The following is a 26,213-nucleotide window of genomic DNA, read 5'->3' as shown; positions in this document are numbered from 1 at the left end:
AACTTTTTTTGAAGTCACAATACACAAGCTGACATCACAGAGGGAAACAAGCATGCAGGTAATATCCTAATTTTATTACGCTTGTCATTATAATATTGTCTACCCTTGCAGGACACACATACTCACATATATTTCTCACCTCTATGAAGGAGCTGAGTGTGCCATCTGTTGGGTTGTGTGTAATAAGAAATCTCATGTTCTTGTGGCACAGTTCGACTGGAGCTGGGCGATTCATGTTGACCAGTGTGAAGAATTGTTGCGTGTGTAACCCCTGTAAAAACCAGAAGTCATCTTTTTCACATTTTGTTTTTGTAGAATATGGATAAAAAATGCCAAGAAATGACTGGTTATGTAATGTTATGTGTTATGTGCTTTTTCTTGCTAGTAAAAGCAAGAAAAAACACCAGTAATAGTATGATAAGATGTAAATATTAATGGCTGAACTGTAATAAAGACTTTCAAAATACTAAAGCTCAACTTTGGGTTTCACTGGGGTTTCCCACAAGGTAATCCAGAAAGAATAGGACCCTATGCAGCTTTAGTCCATGTTGTAGGTCTGTCATAATGTGATCAGTAGAATGTATTATTAATGCAGACCTGGGCCCTTTGGTTTCCCCGATCCACCCCATGTGGTCAATGGGAAATTAGAATTAAGATATAAATAGGTATACGTCATTCATTTTCTCCCATTTAAAAAAAATTATTTTATTGGAAATCACATTACAGTTTTGTTGCTTCTATTTGAAAGGTGATTGCTACATTTTTTGTTTGTTTCTTTATTTACATTTGTACATATGTGTGTGTATGTGAATGAAACTTCACAGAGCAAACATTTATGAGATGTGTGTTTGGGGCGGAAAAAGAAAAAAGTATTTATTTACTAAAATCAGAGATAAAGTTGTGTTCTTAGTTTGTGGTTAGCAGATTGCTGGGTTGAAGGATAACAATTTAAATTGTCATTATGAGCCTAAACATGCAGAAAAACACAGGAAATTGACTGATGCAGAACGAAGACAGACACTAGATGCTTTGCTAGTAAAGGTGCAAAAGCAACCAAGCTTTACACATCCAGGGATGGAGCAGTCAAGACCAGCTTTGTGATTTCTCGCAGAGGGACTACGATAGAGAATGATTTATTCACACAGGTAACTGTATGTCTGGATAGGCCGGGGCTTAAATGACACAAATTGGCAGTGTAAACTCAGCGCTGAAAATTAACCACATTGTTGATGTAGCTAAAATAGCTAACTTCATTGGGGCAAGAGGACTGAATCAAAGACAGTTTGTTGTACTTCTGCAGGAGCATGAAGCTGAATATGGTGACATAGGCTACCACACAGCTGCTGGGTAGCTCAGCCTGGGTAAAGTGCTGAAGAGTACTGCATGGGACCTGAGAGAAAAATTAAGAGCTTTGTGAGAAGAAAGGCAAAGATATTCCAGAGCTCTCGGATGCATTTGCAGTTAATGGGTCTCTCCTTTGCATTTCCACCCCAGATGCTGAACCTCATTTTAATGCACTTGGTCAAGCTCAAAACTGGACTTCCCTCATGAACAGGAAAGAAAACTGAAAAACTGGAGATGAAGTAATTAAATTACAAGTAAAATACCACTTTGTACTAAGCTAAAGGTCTTCAAAACTTTGCAAAACATGCACATTTTCTTCACAGCTGTTTGAAAATGTTGATTAAATAGTGATTGTAACATCTCCTCTCATCACTGGTAGTTTATAAAAAGAGTTATTAACACTGAGCAGAACTGCAATAGCAAAATCAATAGATATACTTCCATTTTTAGATTGCGTTGGATTGTAAATGTAATAAAAATACTTATTACAATTACAATTACAATACTTAATACTTAAAAATATTAAGGGAGGTCCCAACACCATAAGGCATTTTATGACATTTGATTTCACACATTTGACAAGCTGCAAAGAATTTCTAGCAGCACTCAACATCAACCATCACATCTTAAGCTTAACTATGTTTCTAATGTCTGTCATTTGGAAACTAGTGCCATCAGCAGACTATAAACTCTTGTTAATTGACCAATCAGCATGCATTATCAGAATTCCAGCTTTATACCGGCAGCATTCGCTTTCTGGTAAGTATAATGAAAGGAAATGAGTAAAATAACCCAATAAGAGAATTTTAATCCGTGAATACTAATACTAGAAGCTGGTGTAGAGTCATTTAAGCAGTTTAGCTCCATTCATTCCAACTGACAGAGCCTTAGCTCGCAAGTATTCTCTGCTGCCTCTGACTGATGGTTAATAGGATTAACAGGAAGTGAAATGGCTTCCTGAGTTTTTAGCTGTACCATAATGTATGCTTACCTAACACTTCCTGAAAACAGTGAAAAATAGTTAATGCATGTAACTGTTCACAGCAGGGTTTGGAGACTTTTTCTTTCTTTTTCTCAGAAGCTAGTGAGTGAGTTCTGGAAAGTGACATTTCTTTCTCATTTTTTTTTTCAAATTTCTTCTTCATTTTCTTCCAGGAGTATCAGGTAAGTGTCAGCAACAAAATACGGCAACTTAGACTAAGACACCAAAACATTGTTGATGTGTAAAGTAGCACTTTGAGCAAGAGAAGGAAATATGTGACTTTGATCTTAGGTGAAATTCAATAACACTGAAAACAGAGAAGTCATTTTTTCCATGTAAGACCTAGAAGTTAAAAGCATCATTGTTAGTAAAACCTACTCTCCAAGAAAGGCAAATCATTTAATCTCATACTGACTGGCTTAAAGAAATTTCTACTGAATCATACAACCAATGAAATGTCATGAAATATTAAGAAAGTGTTGATGCATTACTAGATTTAGGTCATTGACTCCTCACCTTTAGCTCCAGCTGTTGCGTTTAGCAGCTATGTCTTCAGTTTATATTTGATCTCCAGGTGAGCCAGAACTCCTATTTTCAGATATTTTCCCAGGTCTGACGTCCTATAGTCTTGATTGTTATCCCATCAGTTAACAGTCTGCTATAGTCCAGAAGGTTACAGTGTGTCGACTTTCTCTGTGTTTTTATTTCTTTGACCACACTCAGTTTTAGTCACGCTCTCTTTCCGTCTTTCTCCTGTTAGCTTTCAGTGTCAAGGCTCCGCTTGTTACCCCATGAGCTGACAGGTTCAGAGGTCAAAGGCCAGTGGTCTTGTAGGGTTCATAACCCTAGGACTACATGGTGCAGCATTATCCCAGATGGGGTTTAAATGTGTTGGGCGTGGCAGTAGTCACCACTTCGCCTCACAAACTCCATCAACCAGCAATTCTGAAATACAAAATATATTAAAAGTCAGCTTCCACTGAAATGACACTGATCGTGGTCCTTTTAGTAATTTAGCACATATTCAGTTTTTTGCAGTTCCATATAACCCAGTTATATTATGCTGCCATATATACACTAATCAAACTATTTTATTACATGTGCATCACAGTTACACCCAATTACACTGGATCTAAAAGACACATATAAGCATTCACACATATTATAAATATTCTTACTCATACAGTATGATAATACAGACCTTCTATTAGACAGAGGGGATAAAACACCTTTTGATTAGTTAGTGGATGACACATTAAGAACAGACACACCAATTAAATACACAGGGTGTGTATTTATTAAGCTATAAGAAACACTAAAGATAATCGTGGGGCATTAGAATGAAAATGAATGAAAAATGTGGGAGTAGTTACTAGTTACTACTAGTCCCTGTAAAAACTTAATTCGTTAATGTTAAATTAACAACAAGATCAAGGTTGCCATATACTAAGATCACAACTCAATTACATGTTCAACGACACTAATACTTTCAAGAAACATATAATTCAACTTTATTTAAGAAGACATACCAACATAGACATTCAATATAACCCATATGATATTGTTTGATGATGATAATGACATTTGTACAATATCAACAAAATTAAGTTAGCTTTGAAGAAAAAAATGAGCAGAAATTCTCATATAAAGTGATGCTCTGATTAATCTAGCCTAGGTGTTTTTTGTTGTGGCTCGGCACAAAAAAAGACAAGATAAAAATATTTTGTGAAACTGTGGAGAATCTGAAGTAACTTGCTTTGATTTATTCTGAACCTTAACCCCACATGCATATCAGTTTAATATATTTTCAGGAAAAAAGGCTCTGTTCAGCAGTTCAGCACATACAGAGTTATGAAAGCATTTAGGATGAACACTGCTTGTTAGTTATAATGCGGTTTCTCTAAAGTACAGATATAAGTTGTGTTAGGCTCTTCTTAATGTATGATTCAAAACAAAGCACTGAATCATCTTAATAATATTTCTCATAAAAATGCAGCATACTTTTAGCTTTCCAAATAATTCTACCTACCACTCAAACAAGGCAATCAAATAAACAACAAAGGAAGGTCCAGAGGTAATCTCTGGTCACCTTTTGGCCTCTGCACTGACAACACACGCAGACACACACACACACACACATAATCACTCACAGACTTACACACTCACTCTTCCAGAAGAGGGTAGTCAGTTCCAAGTTGTTGACAATCTATATTTAGGATTTTATCCTGTGTCACCGCTAATCGGGATAGAGGTCGCTTATTTTCCACTGAGCTGGTTAAAAGTGAACATTCATTTCACTTGAAGCCTTGTGCGACCCGAGGGCACCAAAGTTGCAACGGAGACACAGGATAAAAGCTAATTTGCAAAGCAGCATAGCTGGCACTGTCACAGACACTCTGTGAGTACACAGAAACCTGTTTTAAGGCATCTAAACTTAACTAAAAGGTCAACTGTTCACAATTTTAGCAAACATCTGAAGTAGAATGATTTCATATGAGGGTAACATACAGAAACAGACAGAAGTAATTCCAGTTAAACCTTAAAGCCAATTGGCACTTTTACCTTAGAGTGTAGTTTGGTTTGTAAAAATAGGCATGTCTCCAGACTGGCTGCCTAGCTGTTTCACTGTCACATGGTGGATCAGGACACAGAGAGGCTAAAATGGATCTCAGTATTATTTTAGAGCCACCTTATGGCTACTTCTTCACAAGGTCTGAAATGTAAAGCTGAATGAAACGGATAGTAGTGGTCTTTAAACAGATTAGATTACACATTCGTTTACTGACTTCCAGTTAGCTGATAAGAGCATCAGATTCAATCACTCAAATCACTCAGAAAAAGAAGTTGTGCTAAATAACTACGTTTTTACTTATTTTCTGGAAGCTTAACTTCCCTCTTACCTCAGAGGACAGCTTGTCTGCTGAACAGGGGAAATCCACAGGGCTCTGACTGGCAGTTACACCAAAGTCCTGCAGAAGCAGCAGCAGCAGTTCTACAACAGTTTGAGTGCTGACATACAGCCAGCTGACTGCCTGTTATAGTAAACCCCTGTAGACTCTAAATACCTGCAGCTGTATTTTTAGCTCCATCTGTACTAGTGTGTGATTCTATGACACATCAGATTTTTGTAGGAACAACAGTACCCTTCTGCTTTACTCTCTCTCACCGTCTGTGGCAGCAATATAGCACGGATAAAAATGTTTATGGAGATTTTCTATAATTCTCTGCATCGCGTATCCAGAATGCAGGGTGTTGCACTTCTGGCTTTGTGACAGCATTGGGAAACACTATATAATTATCCTATTTATATAGCAACAAAACAAATGCAGAGTGCTTTAGTTCTTACCGCTTAGCTTTTCAGCGTCATCTCCAAACACTGGCTAAACACCAGTTCTTCTGCCTTCTTGTTACAGTAAAACAACACCTCTTTCAGTCTTTGGTCCTGGTAGTCAAGCAGGAAGGAGCAGCAGCAGAAGGTTAAATGTTTCCTTGATAACCTTTAGCTCTGCCCCACTATAACACTAAACTATCCACCTCGTGTCCCTTCTGGCCTCCTCAACTGCGACGTACTGAATGTGCCAGCTCGTAGATCCACCTTGGTATAAAGGTGCAGTGTGTGTTGGGCTTAGGATCTGCTATGAGCTGGTCTAATCAGGCTGAGCAGTCATCTGACCCTGACAGCCCTGTCACCAGCAGAACGCACTACAGTTAATGCTCTTAGAGCCACAGGAGAAGAGCCTCACTCCCCCTCCTCCAGCTCTTCCACTTCTTCATCCACTCTACTCCTTTCTCTCCCACTCGCCTGGAAGGCACTGGGTGAGAGTTCAGCTCCTAACTTTTCAATGTGGCTGAAGATTACTTGTTTCAACCAGGGAAGTCCATGGTCACAGTTTTTTCACATCATGCTCCTAAAAAAAAATAAAACGAGTGGTCTCATGAATATTTGCTGCAGTGTCACATCTGTCAGGACTTTTTCTTGTTCTCCCTCCCTTCATCGACCCCCCGCCTTCCCCTCCCTGAACCATCTAAAAATAGACGGTCTTTTAAGCTACCAGACAGATTGCCCAAGTCAACCTGTGGATCCCATTTGTAGGAATTAACTTTCTCTTTGGGGTTACAATAGTCCAAGAATTGTTTTCTTGCAGCCAGCCTACAGTGTGAAGTCAGCACATCACTGTGTTTGCCCAGAAAAAATACACACAAAAAGAGAAAAAATTGATAATTGTGTTTACAAGGTGTAGAATGTGAGTCCAAAGAGTCACAAGGCAGTCACAGGTCCATACTTTTTAAAAGTACAGGGTGGGCCATTTATATGGATACACTGTAATAAAATGGGAATGGTTGGTGATATTAAAGTCCTGTTTGTGGCACATTAGTATATGTGAGGGGGCAAACTCCTCAAGATGGGGGGTGACCATGGTGGCCATTTAGAAGTTGGCCATCTTGGATACAACTTTTGTTTTTTCAATAGGAAGAGGGCCATGTGACACATCAAACTTATTGGTAATGTCACAAGAAAAACAGTGGTGTGCTTGGTTTCAACGTAACTTTATTCTTTCATGAGTTATTTACAGGTTTCTCTTTGTTCACAGCCATTGACATGTCGAAGAGGTTAACACGTGACGAGCGGATCGAAATTGTGTTGATATCTGGTGAACGCAGTAGCCGGGTCATTGCAGCAGATTTCAATGCAAGACACCCTATGAGACCACCCATCTCCCATGCTACAGTTAGCAAACTGCTTGCTAAGTTTCGTGAAACTGGTTCAGAGTTGGATTTGCTAAAATGTGGACGCAAGAAAACTGTCACTAATGAAGAAACATCAGTGGCTGTCCTAGCTTCATTCAGCAAGAGCCCACAGCCTCACCACATGTCACTGGAGAGTAGCGATGGACTGATCCGATATTACGTATCGGTATCGGTCCGATACTGACGGATATCGGAGAGAAATAAAAAATGTAATCCGATCCATTAAATATCAAAAAAAGCACCTCACAAAACTTGCGACATGGCATAACTCGGCTCATAACCGTAGCACGTTGCAGCAGTATGCCTCAGGTGATAGAGCGGCTGTGTGTATTTGTAGCCTCGCTACCATTTCATCTCCCAGGAAGTGATCCCAGAGAGAAGTAAAGCAAGTGTGTAAGTTCATCTCTGAATGTTTGTAAAGCATTCCCACCTTAAGCTTAATAACCGACATATGAAGCGACTGCCTCTTCTCTCCCCCTCCCTCTCCTGCTGCTACTTCAATTGTGAAACTGATTAATGATCAGCTGATCGGCTTTTCTGTCCCCAGTCCGTCTCTCTTCTTTGTTTTTGGTCCACTTTGCACCAGAAAGAGGAAACCAGCGGCTGAACAACAGCAGCAAGTTTAAGCTTGATAAGCTGTTGTTAGAATTTATTTAATATTACTTTCTAGACCAGGATCCTTTTCTATGCAGCTGACGGCTGGTAACTGTGCAGGGGCGGATCTAGCAAAGTTTAGCCAGGGGGGCCGATAGGGCATGAATAGGGAAAAGGGGGCACAAAGACATACTTTTCTTTCTTATTCTCATTTAAAATGTCTCGCTTTTAATAAATACAACCGAATCTTACAACCAAAGTGGCATTTTATTTAACACTGCATCAAATTAAAGTTGATTACGTCAATTAAGCATCATGAGGTGGAGGGTGGGGGGGTGGTTCCTTATTTTTTTAGAACCCTATTAGTTAGGTTGCTTACTCTTTAAAATACCAGAATAGGGATGATGGAGTAGGTTTAAGTGTATTAGATTGATCAGTATTGCTGAACTATTTAATATTTTGGGTGCAGTGTATTTTTTGCATACAGGTATAACAGAATAGCTTTAGTGGGTTTTTGGGGTTTTTTTTTAACTTGAGTATGAAAAAGCAGCAAGATATTTAAAAAACAGTTTTATTGATTAAAAAACACACTATCGGATTCATATCGGTATTGGCCGATATCCAAATTTATGGTATCGGTATCGGACATAAAAATGTGGTATCGTGCCATCTCTACTGGAGAGTGGCATTAGTCGAACATCCCTTCGGTGGATATTAGCTACTCACAAATGGCACCCTTACAAACTCCAGCTACTGCAGCATCTCAACGAGAATGACCCAGATCGGCGCACAGAATTTGCAGAATGGGCAAAACAAAAATTGGAACAGGACCCTCAGGTCACGCAGAAGATTTTGTTCAGTGATGAGGCAAACTTTTATGTGAATGGTGAAGTTAACAAACAAAACCACCGCTATTGGTCTGACACTAACCCACATTGGATGGATCCCTCCAAGACTGTTGGAACAACAAAAGAGATGGTTTGGTGTGGTATATGGGGTACAACGATAGTGGGTCCATTCTTCATCAATGGAAAGCTCAAGGCCACTGGTTATTTGAAATTGCTACATGATGATGTGTTTCCCTCTTTATGCACTGAAGCTGGCACGTTCCCTGAGTTTTTCCAGCAAGATGGTGCACCACCACATTATGGGTGCCAGGTCCGAGCATTCCTAGATGAACAGTTTCCTGGAAAGTGGATTGGTCGTCGTGGGCCAGTTGAATGGCCCCCAAGGTCTCCCGATCTGACCCCCTTAGACTTTTTTGGGAGAAGAGGGTTGCATTGACAATCCAACACAATGGGCAGCACATTGAACACATTTTATAAGTGGTCAGAAACTTGTAAATAACTCATGAAAGAATAAAGTTAGGTTGAAACCAAGCACACCATTGTTTTTCTTGTGACATTACCAATAAGTTTGATGTGTCACATGGCGCTCTTCCTATTGAAAAAACAAAAGTTGTATCCAAGATGGCCAACTTGGTCACCACCCATCTTGAGGAGTTTGCCCCCTTACATATACTAATGTGCCACAAACAGGACTTTAATATCACCAACCATTCCCATGTTATTACAGTGTATCCATATAAATGGCCCACCCTGTAGTACAAGCCAGGGCCTCACCTTACTATCAATCATATTGAGTGGTGGTTAACATGACTGTTCACCCACACAGAAAGCTTAAAAAAAACACCATTTATTTGCTAAAATTAGCCAAAGCACACCTTACACTGTTTCCAGTTCGTCAAATTAAAAATCTCAGTGTTCCTGGTGGTTAAAGTGGGCATGAGTTTTTGGGTTGTGAATGTTTTCTCAGAGCTGGAGCTGTTTTTCATGCATCAAGGTGATAAGTAGTCATCTGTTATTTAATATGGTTTGCTGTTATCTCACTTTTGATTTGATCCCGATTATAGCATAAACACATCCACATGTTTATTACAAGGTCCCAAGCAGTTCTGGAGAATACTTTTTTACCTGGTTGTTGTTCAGTCAGGGCTTGTGTTGCAAACATCTATTTGTACATTCCAAAGACCCTACAATAATAGAGAGACAACCCCAACAATCAACTGACCACTTGGCAACAGTGGAAAGGAAAAACTCCCTTTTAACACGAACTCTGGCAAAACCAAACCAATTTATTTTGCAGTTTTTACCCCAAAACCTAGTATGACTCTACAGATAAGAGACACTCTGTAAAGTTTTGAAATGCAACAAGGCTCCTTGTTTCCAGCCCAGAGTGGAATTAGAGAACCTGTTTCCTCCAGTCACACCTCAGGTTATAAAAACATTGACCCAGCAACACTGGTACTATCAAATATGTTTTTAATATTCTCAAATGCAGCTGAAACAGAAAGGCACAAAATCCTTCATTCGTTTTAGTCAAAGTAAAAGTAGATGACTTCTTTAGATAATGAAGTTTGTTGAAGATATAGCAGAGGAGATATGAGAAAATACAAAGTGCAAGAGGTTAAATCAGAGGTGTGCAGCTGTGTAAGTAGCCTTGTACTATACAGACAGCATAGTTGGACTGGCCATCGGGCATACCAGGCATTTGCCCGGTGGGCCGATGGTGATTTTTAGCATATATAAACAATAAAAGGCGGTGGATTGGCCAATTGGTCATGATCGACTCTGGGCTGGACCAATTAGCCGATGAGGTCGAACTTTAAAGTTCTGTATTTAGGTGTAAAGGAATGCAATTTGTCCCGAACTTCAGCAAAAAAAAGACACAAAGCTGGAGTTATTCTGTGTCTTTGCGCTGCATAGCTTCCTCTTCTTCTCTCAATCTCTCCCCCTCCCTCTCCTGTTGCTACTTCAATCATGAAACTGATCAATGATCAGCTGATCGGCTTTGCTGTCCTAAGTCCCGTCTCGTTTGTTTATCGCCCACTTTGCGCCAGAAAGACGAAACCAGCGGATGTCACGCTAAACAACAGCAGCACGTTTAAGCTTGATCAGCTGTTGTTAGAATTTATTTAATATTACTTTCTAGTATCAGCTGATGTTTGCTGGAGCCACAGCCGTAAAGGTGCTGGTCAACACACAGTCAACATACAGTTTCCCTCTCACCAGATATCCAAACCGATATCTGGTGAGAGGGAAACATGAAGATGAAACCAGGAGATGTCCTTACTGAATCATCAGAGCTGAACAGGTGATAGAGAAATAGGTTTACCTTTTAGTTGACATGAATGAGTTGAAGGGAAGTTATGAACTGTTTCTGAGAGACAAATAACACCAGGATCCTTTTCTACGTGGCTGACAGCTGGTAACTGTGCAGGGGCGGATAGGAAAGTTTTACCAGGGGGCAGGTAGTGCACTAACAGGGAAAGGGGGGCACAAAGAAATACTTTTCTTTCTTATTCTCATTTAAAATCTCTAGGTTTTAATAAATACAACCGAATCCAAAGTGGTTATCTGATGTAAAATGTATAAAAATTCATTATTGCATATAGTAGAGATGGCACGATACCACTTTTTTATGTCCGATACCGATATCATAAATTTGGATATTGGAGGATACCGATATGAATCCGATATAGTGTGTTTTTTAATCAATAAAACAGTTTTTTAAATATCTTGCTCCATTTTGTATAAGTTCATACTCAAGCTTAAATAAACAACAACACTAAAGCTATTCTGTTATACCTGTATGTAAAAAATATACTGCACCCAAAATATTTCATAGTTCAGCAATACTGATCAATCTAATAAACTTAAACCTACTCCATCCTTCCTATTCTGGTATTTTAAAGAGTAAGCAACCTAACTAATAGGGTTGCAAACTCCCAGAAAAAAAAAATAGGGAACCACCCTCCACCTCATGATGCTTAATTGACGTAATCAACTTTAATTTGATGCAGCGTGAAAAAAAATGCACAGAAATAAATTCTTTTTCAAGAATAATTAAATAGATTCAACATCTTTCTTCTACAGAATTGCAGACTGCACAGATGGTATCTTCCCAAAGGAAAAAGTACTTTAGCTTACTAGGGTATATATATTAGACTTAATAGTTACTATATACAGTAATGGACTTCTATATATTTTGCATAAGATTAAAACTTTGGGTGTAAGATTCAGATAATTATTTAATAAAAGCTAGACATTTTAAATGAGAATAAGAAAGAAAAGTATGTCTTTGTGCCCCCTTTTCCCTGTTCATGCCTTATCGGCCCCCCTGGCTAAACTTTGCTAGATCCGCCCCTGCACAGTTACCAGCCGTCAGCTGCATAGAAAAGGATCCTGGTCTAGAAAGTAATATTAAATAAATTCTAACAACAGCTTATCAAGCTTAAACTTGCTGCTGTTGTTTAGCCGGTGGTTTCCTCTTTCTGGTGCAAAGTGGACCAAAAATAAAGAAGAGAGACGGACTGGGGACAGAAAAGCCGATCAGCTGATCATTAATCAGTTTCATGATTGAAGTAGCAGCAGGAGAGGGAGGGAGAGAGAGGCAGTCGCTCCATATAGTAGTTGTTAAGATTAACGTGGGAATGCTTTACAAACATTCAGAGATGAACTTACACACTTGCTTTACTTCTCTCTGGGATCACTTCCTGGGCGATGAAATGCTGGTTTGGTAGGGAGGCTACAAATACACACAGCCGCTCTATCACATGAGCACACTGCTCCGACGTGCTACGGTTATGAACCGAGTTACGCCATGTCGCAAGTTTTGTGAGGTGCTTTTTTGATATTTAATGGATCGGATTACATTTTTTATTTCTCTCCGATATCCGAACCAGTAATTGACGTCAGTATCGGACTGATACCGATACGTAATATCAGATCGGTCCATCTCTAGTATATAGTAAATATTAAGTCTAATATATACAGTAGTAAGCTATAGTACTTTTTCCTTTGGGAAGGTACCATGTGTGCAGTCTGCAATTCTGTTGAAGAAAGATGTTGAATCTATTTAATTACTGTAGAAAAATAATTGGTTTCTGTGCATTTGTTTTACCCTGGCAATAAATTAAAGTCGATTATGTCGATTAGGCGAAATAGGTGGTTCCCTATTTTTTTGCTGGGAGTTGGCAACCCTGCTAGTTAGGTATATGTAATTATTGATTAGGTTGTTTGATATTTCCAGTAAGTACTGTTTAAAATACCAGAATAGGGAGGATGGTGTAGGTTTAAGTTTATTAGGTTGATACATATATACCAACAAGACAGTGTACATCAATGTCACAACAGCATTTGTTTTCATTCAAAGGCTTTATGGCTTTTCCTATAATACCTGGTGGGCCGTTCTCTAGTCAAAATGCGCGGTTGATTTTTTTGTCCCAGTCCAGTCCTGACAGACAGTGTTTAAGTCTCAGTGTATACAGCAAAATTAACTTAGTAACAGATTCAGTGATTCATTATTCAGCATCAAATATGACAAAATACTCAAAATGCTTTTTTGTTTATGCAGATTTTGTTATAAATGCAAAGAAATCATGCAGCATAATGCGATCCGGCAAATCTTTGCCCAAATCTTCAGTGCACAGAAAACAATATTCCAGATCATACTTAGTAAATTACGATAACGCCTTTGTCCGCCACATTTTATATCTTTTTCTCTTTTACCCTGTTTAATGTAAAATAATGAGCATTGAGTACATCTGGACACATCTTTATGAAGCTTTTTGGAGTAAATATTTTGGTTTTTGTAAATATTTTTTGTTACCGGTACTTTTTTGTGAGCCTTATGATCCACACATTTCTTTCAAAATCAAGTGCAAATTATCATCACAGTCGTCAGTTCCATACAAAATAACTCTAAAATCATTTGTGAAATTTAGAAAGTCAATGAACCATGTATAGCATCGCTTGATCCAGTCCCTCTCCACTGAAACATATTTTAATTCAGTTCATTTGTGATAACAGTAAAATGTGCCTGTGAGATGACACTTCTAATTGTTTCTCAGACCCACATAGTCCTGCTTTCAAGGCTTCCTCTGTCAGATCACCCTGTGGAAATTCAGCTCTGCAGGGACCATCTGTTTTAATCCTACAAACCTGAGTGTGCTGGCATGGACATTGATGTAGTGGTTTCTGGAAATGTGAGCTGACACTCAGTAGGTCAGTCCTGACAGTCTTGTGCTTTATGAGGAGCCCAAAGGACACTGTGAGCAGTGGTCATGGCCGCTCTCCCGGTTTCATTAAAGCACTGACCTGCTAAGACTTCAGTGCTAATTCCTTTCCCAAAGATACAAGGAAATAACAAGGAAGTATTCAAGGCTTGCTTTAATAATAGAAGCACTGCTGATGGTCATGATCGAGGTAATTATAAATAAGTGTGCATCCATCCATTTTCTTAACCTCCTATCAAATTCAGGGTCATTGGGAAGGTGCCCACCCCTGCTGTCATAGGGCAAGAGGGTACACCATGCACAGGCTGGAGATAATTTATTATTTTGCTCATATCCAACTTTTAATATCTCATAAGTGTGTGTGTGTGTGTGTGTGTGTGTGTGTGTGTGTGTGTGTGTGTGTGTGTGTGTGTGTGTGTGTGTGTGTGTGTGTGCATACATCGAAGGTGTCTGTAGACACTAGTGCAAGTGAGTTATATATGTTAGCTGAGGGAACTGATGGGGGCTTTGTTAAAAATGTTAACCTAGTTACAATTTTAATATGAATTCTAGCTGTTATGGTGGTAGTTGCTGGAAGGTTTGCTTGAGTTAAAAGAAAAACAGTTTTGTGGTGATCACAGTGGTGACTGTGCCTAAATAAGAAGTGTTGTTGTTGTTGTTGTTGCTTTTCTTAGTTATTCCTCACAAGCTTGAGTAAATGCTCCACTACATCTTTCCTGGTAAGCCATTCTTGGAATTACACAATGACTTGTTTCCATTTAAATCTCGTGTGGCCTCCACATAGGAGCTCTAATCTGGCTCAGGAGCTTCTGGTTTCACCCTGTTGTATTTGTTGTTGTTGTGTCTGGTGAAATAAATGAATTAATAAAAAAACGGGGGAGGGGGGGCAAGCTATAAAATTATTTTATGAAAAACTTACTACCACTAATGTGACATCTGTTATTGCACCACAATACCACCGTGTTCGTGCAGTATATTTACAGCTGTTAAATCCATACATCAGCCCATGCGAAGCTGCAAATTACTAAGAGTTTAATCTTTCATAAACACACTTTTGCACTATTTGACTGTCCCATTAAGTCTAGTTCTTAATCCTTCTTTTATAATCAATGCCTGAACTGGGAGTGCAGGCAAGCTTACACTGATTTACCATCTTCATATACACAATTACAAAGTGGGTCCCCTGCTCTGGAGCTGTTTGTAAATCTGTCTCTCAGGCACACCACTGTGTGAAATCGTATGCAATTCCGTTGGCAGCTAAAAAAAAGCAACTGGATATGAAAAGGAAGTGTACTTTCATCCATTAGTTGTAGCTCTTAAACTGTAATCAGTCTCCATATTTCACACATAACAAGTGTGTGTTAATGACTTTGAAATAGCGCAAAGCCACACCATGCCAGACTTTATATTTTAATAAACTCATGATACAGCCTACTTATATTACTTTATAAGTATAGAATTTATTACACACATTAGTATATACACACTGCAAAACTGATATTTCTATTTAAATCGCTTTCACAAAAGAATTTCCTGAATATGGGTTAAATAAATGATTTCTTATTCGTATTACGCTGGATCCATCTTTCAGAGGATTCCTGCTTGTTTTAAAAGTTTGGTCATGGAAATCCTACCACATATACTCTTACAACTGGTCTATATATGCATGGAAAGGGTAATGTGTGGTTTTGCACGTAAACATCAACGCACCGAGTGCTCCCTCACAATCACGTCAAACAAGAAAAACACACATGCGCACACGCAGTTGAGCGTGTGGCAAGCGGCAGCAGCTGCTGTGTGTATAATTAGAGTGTTTTGAAAGCTGAGAGTCGGACAGCAAGACTTTCACCTGCAGACTTAACGGTTACCGTGACAACCAATTATCAGCAATAGGACGTTAATGTGCTTATTTAGCGTCTCTGCGTGTGACACTGGTGCCCTGAGGCGAAGCAGTGAAGATGGAAGTGTGGGGATACTTATGACTGAACAGCTACTTCACCGTATGCCGAGATTTCTCTCCTTTCATAAACTCTGTTTCCATCTCCCGTCTGTGTTTTAGCAGACACGCCCACGGGTGATTATCAAAGCGAATAAAAATTCAAATTTCTTCCCCAAACGTTTAAAATACATTTAAAGGCAGTTAGTGTGTAGAAGTCACACAGACGAACTAAGAGCATCGACACAAACTAATAACAGGGTATTGAGAATGGGGTGTTAGAGGTTTATCAGGTGAAAAATAAAGAAAGGTGAAGCTGGCCTTCTTCTTTATAATGCGACGACTCAGCATCCAGAAGATTGTAATGGCACTCCATCTAGTGGACTCTGCAGGGAAATGATGATTGTAGGGCTGATCTAGGCTGTATCCCAATTCAGGATCTGCAGCCTTAAAGTACGCATTTCAAGGCCGATTACATCACAGCGGCGCGCCGAAGGCTGTCCCAATTCAAAGGCTGCTCGAAATGCGGCCCTGAAATGCGTCCTTCATATCCCTGAATTTTAAGGCTGTGGCAGTGTAGACTTCGTGGCCCAACATATCCCAGAATGCATAGCGCGGCGGTGGGTGTGGATAATTTTGCCGAAAAACAAACGGCGGATGGGGGGCTCCCGAAGAGTAAACTTTAAGTAAGTACTGAATATTATGTCACTTATTTATGTGCAAATGTTTACTAACGAAGAACATTAAAACATTACTGTTGCCACATGTCGGCAAAGTTATGTGACATTAGTGACGTTTGTACTAACTTGGTTTTAAAGCCTTTACTTTAAAATATATGCCGTTCAATAGCTGACCTTAATCTTACAGAGAATGATCAAAGCTCATGTAGAAACAAACAAACAAATGAACAAAAGATTTTCTCCTTCATTTCTGTCAAACAAAGCTGTATGACACGTTTCCAGCTGTTAGTATCATGGTTGCTAGTCAACCTGGGCAGCGCAACGGAGGCTAGGCCGTCCCATTTCACAAGCCTCGCACTTCCGGCCTTAGCGGTCTTTGAGTACGCGGCCCTTGAGGATCGTTGAGGCTGCGTACTTTAAGGCTGCAGACCCTGAATTGGGATACAGCCCTAGTGCACTCCCCCCCCCCCCCCCCCCCCCTTTTCCATTAAAAGTGAGTGAAAACAAGTTTCATATGACATATACAAAAATAAGAAACAACAATATCTACAACTACTTTATGTTTTCCACAGTTGGCTTAAAAACACAAATTGTATTTTTGTCTAAAGTTAAAACACTGATCTATAATGTTTTAAAACTGCGTAACTAATTCAACAAATACCTTTTAAAAGAATCACAAGTCAGCAAAAACATTTCATTTTAATTAATAATCTAATGTATTTGGCAGCAGCAAAAGCGTTATTTGTAAAACACTGAATAGACATTGTAAATAGCTAGAAATATTTAATTATATTTTATTTAAATATTTTTTTGTTTATACATATTCTTTTGAATCGCAAGTAGCAATAACAGCACCGGTGGCTACAGTCACATACAGCCATTCGCCTGCTCACTCAGTCAGCTGGACATTGTGCCATTATCTGAGATATACCCCAGCTCCTACCCTGCATGTTTCTCCTGATTGCCCGAAAACTTTGAATAACGTCGTGAAATCTGACAGTATTTATAGCACGGAATAAAGATTATGATGATCTGATTTGCAGGATACACTGCAAACTGTGTAAAATCTGCTTTATCTTTTGATTTTGAAGTTGCATATCTAACAAAGAAAAGTGAACTACTGTACATCTAATAAGAAATGTAGTTTACATTTTTCAGTAGTTTCACCCAGCTATGTTCATTTACTTCTTCAACCCACTTTTGAATAGTTAACTGCTAAAACAATTTCATGTTATTGTTGTTCCTATACAGTCACTTACTCTGTTTTGATAAGCACTAGTATCTGTGCCAGTGGCAAGTGGAGAAATAGGCTAGCAGGGCAGAGCTTAGCCAGGGTTCACATTTTGATATTTTGACTTCACAGTGACGTGAAGCTGGGTAAGACCCATCTGCTGCCTTCTACTCTTCACTCACCACTAAATGGATTAAATCTCCTGTGCACACAGCTCTCATCTGGCTCTGTGTGTATGGTTAAAGCAGTGGTGGTAATATCTCCTAAAGAAGGCAGTCATGATACAGTCTGTTCTACTTCCATTCAACCAGCTGTTACTGTCTGGGAAGTATCCCAGGTACCTATGTTGTTCCTCTGTCGTTCTCTAATTGCATATTTGAGTTTTATCAACTTTGCAAATGTGATGCACTTTGTCATGGTTTGTAAAGTCAAGATGAAAGAATTCGTCTTTAGCCAGAAATGATTTTCTAAAGCTAATCCAGAAACTTCTGACTTTTTGCCATCATGAGAAAATTCACATTTTCAGTTCATTATAATATAATAAAGGTTTTTTTTCCTTGAAAGAAAAGAAGTAGTATATAATACAATATTATTTGTTATCTGGACCATATAGTAGTATGAAAGTCAAGATTGATGTGTACCAGTAAAATACATCATGTACAGTACTGTTAAAACCAGCTGTAAGCCAAGATATGATACTGCATTTTCTCAACGAACTGCTCAGATTGTTAGAAAATACGCTGCAGCACAAATATCTGATATCTGATGCATAGCATCAAAAACGTTTTTAATGATAGAGTTTGTCTTAATCATTAGGTAGCCAGAAAACACCCAAACACTCAAAACACCCAAACAGAAAAAAGGATAGCATATTTAAAGTATTGATTATTAATCTACATCTTCAGAAACACACGGTTCATAGTTCATGCAGCATTGATATGTAAATATTTTCTTTTAAGAATAATAATATTTGCTGAAACAGACCTGAAAAGATGGCATTGCTTCACTTGAAGACTTATTTTTAAGCAGATTTTAAATTTGCTGCTGTTTTTGTAAAACCAGAAATTTGATATGTAAAATTGGAGGCACATATTCACGGAATTTAGAATTTCACATTTGTCTTCTCTGTTTTTCTCGAAGGATCACATCTGATTTTATCCTCATGTTTGGTTTAGACTTTTGCCCAACAAGCAAAAGATCCCTGGTTCAATCCCAGGAACATGTGGAGCTTCTCCTCTGGTGATTCTTTGTGAATATAGGAGAGGTTGAAAGTATCTCTCATAAAGTGCTTTAAAGTTCCACTGAGATTAAATTAAAAGGCACTGTTCTCAGATGAACTCTTGCAGCGGCTTTAGGCTATCGAAATATTTCAAGCTTAGCACGGATTGCTTTGGTAAAAGATGTTTGTTGGATGTTTTTGTCGAGAGGACTGAAATTATAGGCCACTGGAGATCATTTTAGCTGCAGGTCTCTGCAAGTTCTACATGACATGCTGAGTTCAGAGCAGCTATCGGCGTTAAATCATAACACTCTGCATTAACAGAAGGGTCAAGCTTAGCGACGGAGAGCAGACTGCTTTGCTGTGAGAAACAGATGGCTCACTGAGATTAAACAGCTGACCTGCTTAGCTCACGTCTGAAGGTGCTGTGATTCCAGTGATGCCTCACAGCATTTTTTCTTTGTTATGAATTTATTTCAGTCTATCAAGCTCCCTATGGGTCAGATTTAAGAGTTGTTTTATTACATTTCACTTACAATTGTACAAAAAGTAAATCACATATTTAAAGTTTTAAAAAGTGGTGTACTAAAATCCCAGAAAAAAATCAATTAAAATTGAAAATCATAGGATCAACTTGCTTGCATGCAATATTTCTGATTGCAATGCAATGACACTTAAAGATAAGATAAGTTTTGATTTTGCAGGGCAACTGTTGGGGATAATTCCTTGTACAAATCCTGTGCTGGTTCTGTGGAAGCACAGCAGCCTGAGGTCAGATTAAAAAAGGAAGGTCCACTCGGTCGCGTGTGAACCAGATTGCGATCAGGGCTTAAAAACAGATCAGAGTCAGAGGATATAAAAACCAGCTCAAACACACAGTGTGTCACAAAGAGCTCCAACTCTCACATGGTATCTGACTACAGAAATATCCAGATATACTAACAAGGAAAAAGAAAAAAATTATAAAGAGTTTAAGGGACGTTCCTCTGCAACAGCAGCCATGGTTCTGGAGGAGAATGACTGTGACTCTGTCTTCAACCCCCAAATCACTGTGAGTATCATAGAGAAATTTCAACTTCTTGAGACCCTGTTTGCTTTTCTGCAAATTATACCTCATTCTGCTCAACATAGATCTGCTGCATCCCATGCATGCCAAAACAAGAGCTCGGGTTTTAGGAGGCTAGGGGTAAATCTGTTGCGATTGCAGTGCAAATTTAATGACTTTTATATTGATATCATATGCTTTTAGGCTATACTAGTAAAGCACTTTGAGGAGATCCTGGCTATATTTAACATGTTTTAATTTGTGGGTAACTTATACAGAATACTAGTTCCAGATTTGGACTCTTCTTTGATGCATCTTTGTTTCAGGAGGAGCATGTAGAGACTCAGTATGGGAATGTCCATTGTATCATGACCGGGACACTAAAGGGAAATCACCCTGCCATCCTGACCTTTCATGATGTTGGACTGAACCGTAAGTAGCAGCTCTCAACCCCAGCAATACAGTTTTTGTGATCTCTATATCCTCTAAATAAATAGAATAGATCTAAATACCAAAGGACAGAAATAAATGAAGGTGGAAATCCCTGGAGCAATGATGTCCAAACATGTTTCCATTTCTAATCTATTTTTGTATCTGGAACACAGCATGTTGGCTTTATCATGTAAGGGCCTGTTTCACACTTTCTAAAGTGTCTACAAATTGTTTACTTGTCTTCTTATTTTTTCTTATATTTAAAATGTTTACTGCTTAATAGTTCCATTTTTGTGTTTTCTTGCCACAGACAAGTCCTGTTTTGAGACTCTGTTCAACCATCAGGACATGTACGAAATCATCAGACATTTTCCTGTTTGTCACGTTGAAGCCCCAGGACAGCATGAGGCAGCCAAAACTCTGCCTGCTGGGTTAGTAGATGGTCTTTGTTACCCATTTCTCACACCACATGTGTATTTTAAGAATTAATGATGGGATTGTAAAATTATTTGATATGAGATCCCGTGAATGCTGATGGGAAAACTGACTTTTGACCCCTCAGTCACACCTACCCTACCATGGACCAACTGTCTGAAGCACTGCCTTCTGTCCTCAAACACTTTGGGTAAGACAGACCTGACACTCCTTACTTGGATTCACCTCTGATTTAAATCTGGACCAGTTAATCTTTGGCTGTGTGTTTTGCAGGTTGCGTAGTGTAATTGGTTTGGGAGTGGGAGCGGGAGCATACATCCTGGCTAGATTTGCTGTGAGTCTGAATCTTTTAAAAATAAATAAAGCATAAAGCCATTTTTGTTGTTGATCTTCTGGGCTTCTCTATGCGGATCTTTGCTCTTCGAGTCAAGTTACAAAGATACAGTTAGACATGTCTTGAATCGGAGATGTTGGGAGTACTTCAAATTCTTTTGTGGCTGATGTAGACTAACAGAGTCAGATCTTTTCATCTGTGCATGCAGCTGAATCACCCTGATTTGGTGGATGGATTGGTTCTGATCAATATCAACCCCAGTGCTGAAGGCTTAATGGATACGTTTGCAACCAAGGTAGACAATATGTAGTCAGATACAACCTAAATTTGATTCATTTTTACACCGGCTGCAATGAAACATTTTTTCATTGTTCCCTTTTTCAATTGTTCTTAAACAGCCCTAATGTCAATGCATTAAAGATTACTAAATGAAGGTCGCTTCACCTGGTGAAACTGTGTTACAGCTCACTGGATGGACCCAGACTCTACCAGACACTGTCATCGCACACTTGTTTGGAAAGGCAAGTTGTCAAGCCTTTTCTACAGTGTTCAATTTTAGTTAGCCTCAGAAGAAAAACTGAAATGCTCATCATAAGATGAAGTAATACATAATATATATTAAATATATTTATTTAAATTAAAATATGAAGATGACTTAAGATATATACACAGCAACTGCTAAATACAGAACATCTGTCTCCGACTTATAGGATGAAATCCTGACCAATCACGACCTCATCGCCACATACCGCCACCGCATCACAACAACAATGAACCAGGCCAATGTCAGTCAGTTCTTCCGCTCCTACAACCACCGCAACGCTCTTGAGGTGGAAAGACCCGTTCCTGGAGGAAACATCAACGTCAGGACTCTCAAGTTAGTAAAACCATTTGTCTTCATACAGAATCTTTTACTTATTTAATGACCCTTCTACAAAATCACCTCTTTTAATTCTGTCGTTTGCCCATCACAGGCTTGCATCTTTGCAACAGGCCAAGTCAATCCCAACCATATGTTTAGTCTCTCTGACTGTTTCATCTTCCTGTTGGTGTGTAGGTGCTCCACTCTGCTCATTGTAGGCGATAATTCTCCAGCTGTGGAAGCTGTGGTGGACTGCAACTCTAAGCTCAACCCCACCAAAACCACACTGCTTAAGGTAACTGGAGAACTGGTTGACTCAAAAATAAACACACGTGCAATATCTGATGTATTTTATTTAAAACTGTGGTGCTGATAAGTTCATAACCTTAGAGTGAATTATGCATATTTCTTTCTCATTCGTCCTCCTCTAGATGTCGGACTGTGGAGGGCTTCCTCAAGTGGATCAGGTGTGAAAACACATTTTACTGGCTGCTTTGAGAATAATGCAAATTCTCTCCTAATAGTTATGATCTTTCTCTCCACAGCCAGCCAAAGTGATTGAAGCCTTCAAATATTTCATCCAGGGCATGGGATATTGTAAGTGATAATGAACCGCCAACCATTAATGATGACAGCATTTAATTCAATATCTCAATTTCCTGTTCGTGATGGTCTTTATTTCATTAAGTCATTAATTTACTAGCTGGATTTTATATAGGTCAAGGCAATGTTCTGAAATAGCAATGAGCAAAAAATTAATTCATATAACTTTCCTGAAATCTCACTTTATTAACAAGAACCACCTCTGAATGTGTGTGTGTGTGTGGGGGGGGGGGGGGGGGGGGGGGGGGATGAGACTACTGCTCACTGAAAGGCTCAAACAGTATAATAAAAGGACTCTGCTCTTCTTCCTCTACAGTGTCCAGTGCCAGCATGACCAGACTTCGCTCACGGACAACGTCCAGTTCAAGTCTTATGTCCTTGGATGGCCCACGAAGCCGAGCACATACCAACGAGCTGCAACGTAGCCAAATAAGTTCACACAGCAACGACGAGAAGCGTGTGCGCTCTCACACCGATGTTTCCATGGATAGTATTTCCAGTGTGAACCAGAGTGTCTCAAAGACCACCGAAGTGGCATGCTAGAGCACAGGCACTTCTAAGCCTCATGCACTTTTACCTCATCATAACTACCCAGGTGTATCTCACAGTCTTCTTAACTTTCCCATCTCTGGCCATCATCTTCCAATTATGCCCTTTCATTTGCACTATCTCTGCCTGAAAGGCCACAGGATATGCTTCCGTGTGACTTTCTCCATCCCCCCATTCGTTCTCAAATTTCCACTCTGTATGTTCTTAAACCTTCACTACTCTACTCTTTTCCTAGTCACTCATACTTCATTTTCATTTCCTAAGCCTCTTTCTCTGTATACTGCACTGAACTATTATTACATGTCTTTTTGTCCTTCAATTTCTCTTTCTTTACCTTCATCCATTTCACTCTGTCTCTATTCATGTCTCTATTCATGTCTCTGACTGACCTTTTACCACAATTTCTGCTGCAGGAGTCCTTGGTTTGGATAAGAGTTCCTTATTTACTGATATTTATTATCAAATACAATGCATGAGAGGTTCATACAATCTGAATGTATTCACTAAAACTTGAAGTGTATTCACTATAGAGATAATAAAGATGTAGAAATATGGATTAACTGGTGCAACAGTTGCATGTTTAGTACCAGGAATGTATGTTGATTATATGCAGGTATGACAGCAGTGTATTATTAACTATTGGAAAATACCATGAATATTCACTGTAGTTCACAAAATGCTTACGCTTTAGTGAGAAGTTTTACATTAAGTTCAAAATTTAAAGCACTTTATATTTGTTCAGCACTTTATATTTATAATATTAAAGCACAATTTAAACATTTTTGTGGTGTCAGTGAATAATTATTTCTCTAAGCACACTATAAAATATTACATTGAAATCCCTAAATACAAAAACAGAAATAAGTACAGCCAGATACCAACAATCAATACAATTACTGATAAAATATTGCACTCTGTCGACCAATTATGTAAAGAATCACTGTTCACAGCATCAGTTGCATTTCAGGGTAACTGTTACTATAATTCTATTTACTGCTCTTTGACTACTACTAAAAAAAAATGCAGCTTGAAATCTGATTAATCATGGTGGTTGAATCTGAACGTCACAAGTTTGTGCCTGCAAAAAGCTGAGAGTGTGGAAACAGAAAGAAGTGAGCCTAGTGACTTTTGTGATAACACAACTGAATCACAAACATCCAGTCTGAGCTCGAGTTACACGGCGAGTTTTGACAAGTACTTTGACAAGGTTTATTTTGTACTTTTTAAATCCCTCACCAAGAATCTGATAATACTGTCTATGTGCAATTCTAGGTACCTAAACTGCTCTATTTAAGTACAAAAAAACACTGGGGGGGATTTTAAATTGCATGTGTTACAAAAAAGAATGCCTTTGATGCCAAATGTGTCTTTTCTGTGATTCAGCTTGTTGCCTAAATAACAAGATATTTATAAGGTTGTAATAAATCCTAAAAACTCATGATATTTTATATGGCACTTCTTCAAATGTACCACTAGATGGAAGCCTGTACCTCCTCTTTTACTCTGATATCATCTGCAGTCAGGCACCACTCAGGTTTATGCAGCCACACGCAATCCTAACAGACTGTCTAAAAGAGCTGCACTGAAATCAGTCACATAGAGTCATCCTTCATCACATACTTGGGTTTTAACATTACTCTTCAATCCCAGTGTTATAGCTGGGTTTTTGTTTTCTTTGTTTTCTTTTGTTGTTTTGTTGTTTTGTTTTTGTTGGGGGGGGGGGGTATTTTTTATTGTTTACACAAGAAATTATGTGCCAAGGAAAAATAGCAGAGCTAAAGTGAATAAGAGGGGAAGCTGGAAAGAATTGGACACAGTTTTAAATGTGATTCTTTTTAAATAACCCTTTTAAATCTGGTAACAAATTGTAATGAAATGTATTTCTATTCAAACAACTGCCAGTCATTATTTTACAAGCCAAATAGTTTATACAATATAAATGCATTTATTTGGCCACTGCAGCAGGGTTTTTTTTTTTCTGAAACCAGTCAATTAAACTGTGATTTGACTTTCTACCAGTCAATAACACAGCAGAAATGTATGTGTTATACAAAGCCTTAACCTTCTTACAATTCCTTTTAGATTAAGCACAATGTTTTTGTCCCAGTAGATGCCACGGTGTGTGACGTGCATACGTGGGCTGCGCTGCCACGTAATCACGGCATTGTGAGTTAATCCAAGTGTCACCGTCTCTTGCATCATAATTTGCATCACACGTGTGCGTGGATAAAAATAATCTCTGTATTCAGAATGTGTCTGCATGAATGTGTGTTTGCATGGGCATAAGCTGGCTGCATGCATGAATGTAGTAGATGTGTAGGTGGGACTGTATGTGTGAGGAGGGGGGAGCTGTGTGAGTAGATGGATTGTTTTGGGCTTTGGCTGCGAGACAGTGGCGATACACAGTTAGAGGAAAACAAAGCAGCCAGCATCAAAGTCAATAATTGTGTGTGTGTGTGTGTGGGGGGGGGGGATCTTTATTTCAAGACCTCTTTTGTTTGCCTTACATCATAAAGCAATGATGAATAATGTATGACATAAATCTCTTAAGATTTAATTTAAACATGAGCTCTAGCACAGCTGTAGGTTCGCTGTGTCCTTTATTTTACTGTTCCTCTGTGTAGTGTGTTCCACTATGAAAATACAGAAAACTTAAAGCTTCCATCAGCACTGATATACATTTGTGAAACTCACTGTACATCTTTTTATTCAGTGAAGAAGCAAAGACGCATGGTTACAGACAAACGGTGTTGCAGTTTGATAGTGGCAATGACAGCTTTACTTCATCCTGCTCTGACAGTCCCTCCCGACACACACACAGACACATGCACCTCTTAAATCTTAAAATCAAATAAAGGTGTACTTCAATGTGTGCACATACTTTAGCCAGATTTAGCGAGGACTCAGTGTTTGATTTCTAATGTTTATGTATAATTTAGAGCCTGTCAGCAACCATATATACAGTAATTTCATGAAGTGCTATTGTTTGGATGCCCTATTAACTAGAACCAACTGCAAGAAAGAATCAAAACCTCAGAACATAATGTGTTTTCTCCTTAATATGGCAAAAATATGGGCTCAAAATAGATTTCCCTTCACGGCACTACAGAACGTCCTTTTTAACTGGTCATCAATACCTAAA

At 38.8% G+C, this 26,213-nt stretch overlaps 2 protein-coding genes across 6 annotated transcripts in view; one reads left to right on the top strand and one right to left on the bottom strand.

Moving 5' to 3' along the window:
- LOC146658581 (protein tyrosine phosphatase type IVA 3) overlaps positions 1 to 26,213 on the bottom strand; it is a 164,806-nt gene that overhangs the window by 2,765 nt on the left and 135,828 nt on the right. The window contains exons 1-5 of one of the 5 annotated variants that reach the window (XM_085422292.1): positions 5,673 to 6,108; positions 5,227 to 5,295; positions 4,889 to 5,039; positions 2,843 to 3,271; positions 140 to 271 (exon numbers count right to left, since the gene is read on the bottom strand). In XM_085422292.1, the coding sequence (XP_085278418.1) occupies positions 140 to 235 (96 nt within the window). In that variant the 5' untranslated portion in view covers positions 236 to 271; positions 2,843 to 3,271; positions 4,889 to 5,039; positions 5,227 to 5,295; positions 5,673 to 6,108. Of the gene's footprint in view, positions 1 to 139; positions 272 to 2,842; positions 3,272 to 4,888; positions 5,040 to 5,226; positions 5,296 to 5,672; positions 6,109 to 26,213 lie in introns of those variants that run through there. The other 4 variants (XM_085422291.1, XM_085422294.1, XM_085422290.1 and 1 more) reach the window with 4 other exon arrangements.
- LOC146658590 (protein NDRG1-like) lies at positions 19,717 to 23,306 on the top strand. The gene is made up of 12 exons (XM_085421701.1): positions 19,717 to 19,862; positions 20,183 to 20,288; positions 20,599 to 20,719; positions 20,851 to 20,913; positions 20,997 to 21,057; positions 21,266 to 21,352; positions 21,522 to 21,578; positions 21,768 to 21,934; positions 22,115 to 22,214; positions 22,351 to 22,386; positions 22,465 to 22,516; positions 22,839 to 23,306. Exons 1-12 carry the CDS (start codon positions 19,812 to 19,814, stop codon positions 23,063 to 23,065), a joined length of 1,128 nt encoding a protein of 375 aa, XP_085277827.1. The 5' UTR covers positions 19,717 to 19,811; the 3' UTR covers positions 23,066 to 23,306.

This window comes from Rhamphochromis longiceps, linkage group LG11 (assembly GCF_057381845.1).
Source record: "Rhamphochromis longiceps isolate RC_006_pf linkage group LG11, R_longiceps_female_GT1.1, whole genome shotgun sequence".
In the NCBI taxonomy this organism is placed as follows: domain Eukaryota; kingdom Metazoa; phylum Chordata; class Actinopteri; order Cichliformes; family Cichlidae; genus Rhamphochromis; species Rhamphochromis longiceps.
This window is presented reverse-complemented; position numbering and strand designations above follow the sequence as displayed.